The sequence below is a fragment of the Physella acuta genome, unplaced genomic scaffold (assembly GCF_028476545.2).
Source record: "Physella acuta isolate Inbredline_101_S28 unplaced genomic scaffold, ASM2847654v3 ptg000497l, whole genome shotgun sequence".
NCBI classification, from domain to species: Eukaryota; Metazoa; Mollusca; class Gastropoda; family Physidae; genus Physella; species Physella acuta.
Genome location: NW_026732016.1, coordinates 490001 through 498268, shown reverse-complemented (window position 1 = coordinate 498268; position 8268 = coordinate 490001). Strand labels below are relative to the sequence as shown.

The 8268-nt window shown below is 46.6% G+C and overlaps 1 protein-coding gene across 1 annotated transcript in view; it reads right to left on the bottom strand.

Moving 5' to 3' along the window:
* Window positions 1-426: 426 nt before the first annotated feature.
* LOC131944580 (P protein-like) overlaps window positions 427-8268 on the bottom strand; it is a 13796-nt gene continuing 5954 nt past the window's right edge. The window contains exons 12-21 of the mRNA XM_059305267.1: window positions 6601-6733; window positions 6114-6249; window positions 5029-5164; window positions 4749-4800; window positions 4034-4142; window positions 3058-3185; window positions 1733-1897; window positions 1357-1450; window positions 1156-1249; window positions 427-870 (exon numbers count right to left, since the gene is read on the bottom strand). Of these exons, the coding sequence (XP_059161250.1) occupies window positions 780-870; window positions 1156-1249; window positions 1357-1450; window positions 1733-1897; window positions 3058-3185; window positions 4034-4142; window positions 4749-4800; window positions 5029-5164; window positions 6114-6249; window positions 6601-6733 (1138 nt within the window). The 3' untranslated portion in view covers window positions 427-779. The remainder of the gene's footprint in view (window positions 871-1155; window positions 1250-1356; window positions 1451-1732; window positions 1898-3057; window positions 3186-4033; window positions 4143-4748; window positions 4801-5028; window positions 5165-6113; window positions 6250-6600; window positions 6734-8268) is intronic.

The window sequence follows — 8268 nt, the reverse complement described above, 5'->3', positions numbered from 1 at the left end:
GTGTGGAAAGTCACATGACTTGAACAGCGACCCCCACCACCATATGTCTAAGTTTTACCGGTACTTGTTCTGTACAGTAGGGCGGGGGGGGGGGGCAGGGTTTTTTTGACGGGCAACATTTTGTCGGTTGTTTGAACCTGTCTACAACCTACCCGGAAGTTTACCAAACCTAATCTCGATGACCTTGGCCAGCGTGCGGAGTTTTTTAAACTGTGACCTTGACAGACGTGTTTGTACAAACCACTTCCGGTGCAAGTTCCTGTCGTCTGATAAACAAGAGAGCAAACAAACGAGGTTTGTGTTTTATTCGTCAAGAAAATAATTTACAATATTGCACGTGATGGCGGTACAAAATAAAATAGAGTATTTTTTACAACTGGGGTCCAGAGACAGGACAGTCACGGCCAGACGTCATCTGTCACGTCACAATCATGTGTCCTCCTATAGATTGTGCAGGTAATCGAGGTCACACAGGTGTGTTGCCGTATGACGCGTAGATGAGTGGCCACGCCCACTGTGTTAATGAACCGATGAATGACAGCACGCGCATGACACCTCAGTTATCTTTACATCTGTCTCATCACGTGACTAGAACCACGTGACTCGAGGTTCACGTGACAAAACGTACTTTCTCCTCCAACCACAATTGAGCATTTCCTTCCGGTGTCTGTCCTCGTCTGCTGGTCACGTGTCAACCTTTGGACACGCCCCCATCGGCCGCCGAGCCGTGAGTCTATGAGGTCAAGGTCAGTGAGATTATGTTGGGGGGGGGGGCGAGTTTAGACGAAGTTCCACCCGATGACGCAATGGCAGATCAAAACGTAAACAGTCGAGGTCAATGTGGTCACCAGCATCATGGAAAATCCGATTCTTAAAATAGACAAAAGTAGATTCATTAATGATATGGGTGATCAAACAGGGATACCAAAGTGACTGTCTAGCTCTCAGCACACATACACACTCAATACACACACACACAAGATACACACACACACCCACTAGACCACCCAAATCGGTCTACACGGGTTTACAATTAGCTAATGCACACACACGCGTACATACTCTCGCACACTTCCCCTCAACACAAACACTCAGCCACAAAAACAGCCACAAACACACACATACACACACAAAAGAAATGAGTCTGGGACTGACTTGAAAAACTCCCAGAAACTGAAGCCGTAGCCATGTTGCTCGGCTATCCCAGCACACACCACGTTGCACGAAGCGCCAATCAGAGTCCCGTTTCCTAGCCAATGGATAGCGTTTTATTTTTAGAACTCAATCGTTGATCATGTCTACACGTTTTATATCTAAACATGTGAGGTCAAATACTCAAGGTCACGTGTCACTCACCCCCAAGACAGGCGCCAAAAGCAAGGGCGCTAACCAATGGAATCAGGGGGAGGTCAACGTTGGGGTCGTCGCTCAGGTGCTGGATAACTGGCACCTGAAAGGTAGTGGAAACAGGAAGTTATCACGGGACGCCATTTTGGAGGTGTGACGTCAGAGAATCATGGAGTCTGGCACTAGGAAAGTAGATAGGTTGGTTAACATAATAAATGGTGACACACAAAAACTGTGGTGATCTACCATAGCTGTGGTGACCTACTATAGTTGTGGTGACCTACCAGACCTACTATAGCTGTGTGACCTACCAGACCTACTATAGCTGTGTGACCTACCAGATCTACTATAGCTGTGGTGACCTACCATAGCTGTGGTGACCTACCATAGCTGTGGTGAACGGGATGTTGTCGATGAAGCTGGATGCGATGGCCGAGATCCATATGATGACAATGATGGCCAGGGCCAGTCGGCTCTCCTTGTCCACCGACAAAATGATGCTCTCGGTGACGTCAGAGATGGCCGCTATCATCCCCAGCTCGGCTAAGGCCTGTAACGTTAGGTCAACCGAAATAACTACAGGCAATGAAATTTGTGGTCTAAGGGAAGTAACTCAATAAATTAATTCTAAGATACGGTATTTTAATGTTAGCCTCCCCTTTACCATTATTTCTAAGAATTTTAAATTCGACCTGTTTTATTTGCTTTTAGTTATTTGTTGTATTCAAAAGTTGAAGAATAGGCCATCGGCAGCGCTTACCTCCATTAAAAAAAAGGGCGGCGCTTACCTCCATTAAAATAAAAATTCCGTCGCTTACCTCCATTAAAAAAAAAGGGCGGCGCTTACCTCCATTAAAATAAATAGGGCGGCGCTTACCTCCATTAAAATAAATAGGGCGGCGCTTACCTCCATTAAAATAAATAGGGCGGCGCTTACCTCCATTAAAATAAATAGGGCGGCGCTTACCTCCATTAAAATAAATAAGGCGGCGCTTACCTCCATTAAAAAAGGGCGGCGCTTACCTCCATTAAAATAAATAGGCCGTCGCTTACCTCCATTAAAATAAATAGGGCGTCGCTTACCTCCATTAAAATAAATAGGGCGGCGCTTACCTCCATTAAAATAAATAGGGCGGCGCTTACCTCCATTAAAATAAATAGGGCGGCGCTTACCTCCATTAAAATAAATAGGGCGGCGCTTACCTCCATTAAAATAAATAGGGCGGCGCTTACCTCCATTAAAATAAATAGGGCGGCGCTTACCTCCATTAAAATAAATAGGGCGGCGCTTACCTCCATTAAAATAAATAGGGCGGCGCTTACCTCCATTAAAATAAATAGGGCGGCGCTTACCTCCATTAAAATAAATAAGGCGGCGCTTACCTCCATTAAAAAAAGGGCGGCGCTTACCTCCATTAAAATAAATAGGGCGTCGCTTACCTCCATTAAAATAAATAGGCCGGCGCTTACCTCCATTAAAATAAATAGGGCGGCGCCTACCTCCATTAAAATAAATAGGGCGGCGCTTACCTCCATTAAAATAAATAGGCCGTCGCTTACCTCCATTAAAATAAATAGGGCGGCGCTTACCTCCATTAAAATAAATAGGGCAGCGCTTACCTCCATTAAAATAAAAAGGGCGGCGCTTACCTCCATTAAAATAAAAAGGGCGGCGCTTACCTCCATTAAAATAAATAGAGCGGCGCTTACCTCCATTAAAATAAAAAGGGCGGCGAAGAAGATGAGAGTCGACCACTCGACCTTGTGCAAGATGGCGTCCATGTCCTGAATGTCTGCCAACACTAGCAGCCAGAGGGCGCCCACTATAGCAATCCAGCCTGGGGGTCAGACAGTCAGGGGTCGGAGAAAATAAGGGGTCAGACAGAATAAGGGGTCAGAGAGAATAAGGGGTCAGATGATGGGGTCAGATGATGGGGTCAGATGATGGGGTCAGATGATGGGGTCAGATGATGGGGTCAGATGATGGGGTCAGATGATGGGGTCAGATGATGGGGTCAGATGATGGGGTTTATAGTGGAGGGTGGCCAGAGCGGAAGGAGTCAGAGTGAAGAGGTAGTTAGTGGGGGGGGGGGGTGGAAAGGGACACACAGAAAAAAATAACCGACCAACGGGGATACAGTTGGGAATGCAGAACTGACCAATGGGGACGCACAAACAGTTGTAATTGACCAATGGGGAGACAGCAATAGTTTGAATTGACCAATGGGGAGACAGCAATAGTTTGAATTGACCAATGGGGAGACAGCAATAGTTTGAATTGACCAATGGGGAGACAGCAATAGTTTGAATTGACCAATGGGGAGACAGCAATAGTTTGAATTGACCAATGGGGAGACAGCAATAGTTTGAATTGACCAATGGGGAGACAGCAATAGTTTGAATTGACCAATGGGGAGACAGCAATAGTTTGAATTGACCAATGGGGAGACAGCAATAGTTTGAATTGACCAATGGGGAGACAGCAATAGTTTGAATTGACCAATGGGGAGACAGCAATAGTTTGAATTGACCAATGGGGAGACAGCAATAGTTTGAACTGACCAATGGGGAGACAGCAATAGTTTGAACTGACCAATGGGGAGACAGCAATAGTTTGAACTGACCAATGGGGAGACAGCAATAGTTTGAACTGACCAATGGGGACACACAAACGATTTGAACTGACCAATGTCCAGATGGATGGCACTGACGAACGAGTACATGAACAGCAGAATGATGACCACGACCAGCACCAGACCACTCTTGACCAGTAGCCACACGTCCTTGACCTTATGCTAGGGAGATTTTTTGTTAATTAATTCATGCAATCAGGAGTTAGATATGTTGTTGTACAGTGATAGTTAAAATATTTCTTTTTAAATACGGGCAGTATTTAGGACAGGTCAACAGACAGGACAGGTCAACAGACAGGACAGGTCAACAGACAGGACAGACAGGACAGGTCAACAGACATGACAGGTCAACAGACAGGACAGGTCAACAGACAGGACAGGTCAACAGACAGGACAGGTCAACAGACAGGACAGGTCAACAGACAGGACAGGTCAACAGACAGGACAGGTCAACAGACAGGACAGGTCAACAGACAGGACAGGTCAACAGACAGGACAGGTCAACAGACAGGACAGGTCAACAGACAGGACAGGTCAACAGACAGGACAGGTCAACAGACAGGACAGGTCAACAGACAGGACAGGTCAACAGACAGGACAGGTCAACAGACAGGACAGGTCAACAGACAGGACAGGTCAACAGACAGGACAGGTCAACAGACAGGACAGGTAGACAGACAGGACAGGTCAACAGACAGGACAGACAGGACAGGTCAACAGACAGGACAGGTCAACAGACAGGACAGGTAGACAGACAGGACACCTTACCTGTTTCTCCAGCTTGCCTATCATGTCTTTAAAATCGACATTCTCGTGTCGTCTGAAACATGGACATTAAACCTTGTTTTAACAGGGGTCAGAGGTCATGGGGGACATAATTAGTTTTAAAAGACAGGGGTCAGAGGTTAGACACTTTAACACCACGACCACACAATTTGATTGGGTCGAAACGTAGACTAAAATCAAGTTCATCATGGCCAGATTTTTATTATTAAATGGCCAAATTACCTGATGGCCAGATAAGCTGATTACCAGATGGCCAAATTACCTGATGGCCCTGTTAAGCTGGTGCTCTATCTCCACGGCCTTCTGCAGAAAGAGGACCCTCATCAGCATCTCCTCCTTGGTCACATTCTGGGCCCTGGTGGCTGCTCGTCTCCACATGGCCACCTCGTGTTTCATTTCTGGAATACATGACATTTCAGATGCCACATGGTTCAGATGACATTTCAGATGCCACATGGTTCAGATGACATTTCAGATGCCACATGGTTCAGATGACATTTCAGATGTCACATGGTGCAGATGACATTTCAGATGTCACATTGTGCATATGACATTTCAGATGTCAAATTGTGCATATGACATTTCAGATGTCACTGGGTGCAGATGACATTTCAGATGTCACATTGGGGAGATGACATTTCGGATGTCACATGGTGCATATGGCATTTGAGATGCACGAAAAAATGACATGCCAGATGTCACATAAACCAAATGACAGTTGGGATGTCACATGAAAAAAATTGTATGTCAGATGCCTCGTGGAGCACACGATTTCTCAGATGTCAGATAATGTTAATTTTCAACTGACTTGCATTTATCAACATAAATATTTTTATTCTAACTCCAATAATACACATCAGTTTTCTAGTGATTTATTCAAAGAAGTTTGATTATATTATTAAAAGTCATGTGATTTTTTAATTCAAAGGTGTCATGTGATTTTTTTTAAATTCTACGAAGTCAGTCGTGTTGTTTTTACATCACATACGCTATTGCAAAGTTTTACCAGTAAAGTGAATGTCATACATTGACCTGTGAATGTCACACATTGACGTGTGAATGTCATACATTAACCTGTGAACGTCATACATTGACCTGTGAATGTCATACATTGACCTGTGAATGTCATACATTGACCTGTGAATGTCATACATTGACCTGTGAATGTCATACATTGACCTGTGAATGTCATAAATTGACCTGTGAATGTCATACATTGACCTGTGAATGTCATAAATTGACCTGTGAATGTCATATATTGACCTGTGAATGTCATACATTGACCTGTGAATGTCATACATTGACCTGTGAATGTCATACATTGACCTGTGAATGTCATAGACTGACCTGCAATGTCAGGCGGGTCTTTGTTCTTGAGCTCGTTGACGTTCCTGTAGTAGAAGCGCAGCAGAGCGTATCCGGCCAGACTGACCAACAGGATGCCGGGATACATGTGACTGGTCAGCGTGGAGAAAGTGATGCCCTGAGGTCAAGGTCACAGTGGGTCAGTGCTTAGGGTAGCTTCGTTAAACTTAGTGTGAAGTTTTAATGAAATAATTAATTAATTAATTGCACTCAGTCTCTCGGCTGGTTGTGTGTGGTGTGCCACATTTAGCTGGGTCAGACACGGGTCAGATACGGGTCAGACACGGGTTATATAGCAACATTCAAACAACTGGGTCAGACACGGGTCAGACACGGGTCAGATACGGGTCAGACACGGGTCATATAGCAACATTCAAACAACTGGGTCAGATACGGGTCAGACACGGGTCAGACACGGGTCATATAGCAACATTCAAACAACTGGGTCAGACACGGGTCAGGTACCCACCTTCTCACTGAGCGCCCCCACTATGATGACGTTAGGCGGGTCGCCAATGGCTGTGGCGGTGCCACCAATGTTGGAGAACAAAACCTCAGCGATCAGCACACGCCGAGGGTCGAGGTTCAAAACCTCGCACAGTCTGGGGACAGAAGGACATTTTTTGGTTGGTCAAAGTCAACGGTACAGGTGTTGGAGCAGGTGTTGGTGCATGGTGTTAATACAGGTGTTGGTGCAGGTGTTGGTGCAGGTGTTGGTGCAGGTGTTGGTGCAGGTGTTAATACAGGTGTTGGTGCAGGTGTTGGTACAGGTGTTGGTGCAGGTGTTAATACAGTTGTTGGTGCAGGTGTTGGTACAGGTGTTGGTGCAGGTGTTGGTGCAGGTGTTGGTGCAGGTGTTAGTGCAGGTGTTGGTACAGGTGTTGGTGCAGGTGTTGGTACAGGTGTTGGTGCAGGTGTTGGTGCAGGTGTTGGTGCAGGTGTTGGTGCAGGTGTTGGTACAGGTGTTGGTGCAGGTGTTGGTGCAGGTGTTAATACAGGTGGTAATACAGGTGTTGGTACAGGTGTTGGTACAGGTGTTGGTGCAGGTGTTGGTGCAGGTGTTGGTGCAGGTGTTGGTACAGGTGTTGGTGCAGGTGTTGGTGCAGGTGTTGGTGCAGGTGTTGGTACAGGTGTTGGTACAGGTGTTGGTGCAGGTGTTGGTGCAGGTGTTAATACAGGTGTTAGTGCAGGTGTTGGTGCAGGTGTTGGTGCAGGTGTTGGTGCAGGTGTTAGTGCAGGTGTTGGTGCAGGTGTTGGTACAGGTGTTGGTACAGGTGTTGGTGCAGGTGTTGGTGCAGGTGTTAGTGCAGGTGTTGGTGCAGGTGTTGGTACAGGTGTTAATACAGGTGGTAATACAGGTGTTGGTACAGGTGTTGGTACAGGTGTTGGTGCAGGTGTTGGTGCAGGTGTTGGTGCAGGTGTTGGTACAGGTGTTGGTGCAGGTGTTGGTGCAGGTGTTAATACAGGTGTTAGTGCAGGTGTTGGTGCAGGTGTTGGTGCAGGTGTTGGTGCAGGTGTTAGTGCAGGTGTTGGTGCAGGTGTTGGTACAGGTGTTGGTACAGGTGTTGGTGCAGGTGTTGGTGCAGGTGTTAGTGCAGGTGTTGGTGCAGGTGTTGGTACAGGTGTTGGTGCAGGTGTTAATACAGGTGTTAGTGCAGGTGTTGGTGCAGGTGTTGGTACAGGTGTTGGTGCAGGTGTTGGTACAGGTGTTAATACAGGTGTTAGTGCAGGTGTTGGTACAGGTGTTGATACAGGTGTTAGTGCAGGTGTTGGTACAGGTGTTGGTACAGGTGTTGGTGCAGGTGTTGGTGCAGGTGTTAGTGCAGGTGTTAGTGCAGGTGTTGGTACAGGTGTTGGTACAGGTGTTGGTACAGGTGTTGGTGCAGGTGTTAGTGCAGGTGTTAGTGCAGGTGTTGGTACAGGTGTTGGTACAGGTGTTAGTGCAGGTGTTGGTACAGGTGTTGGTGCAGGTGTTAGTGCAGGTGTTGGTGTAGGTGTTGGTACAGGTGTTGGTACAGGTGTTGGTGCAGGTGTTGGTGTAGGTGTTGGTACAGGTGTTGGTGCAGGTGTTAGTGCAGGTGTTGGTGTAGGTGTTAGTGCAGGTGTTGGTGTAGGTGTTGGTACAGGTGTTGGTACA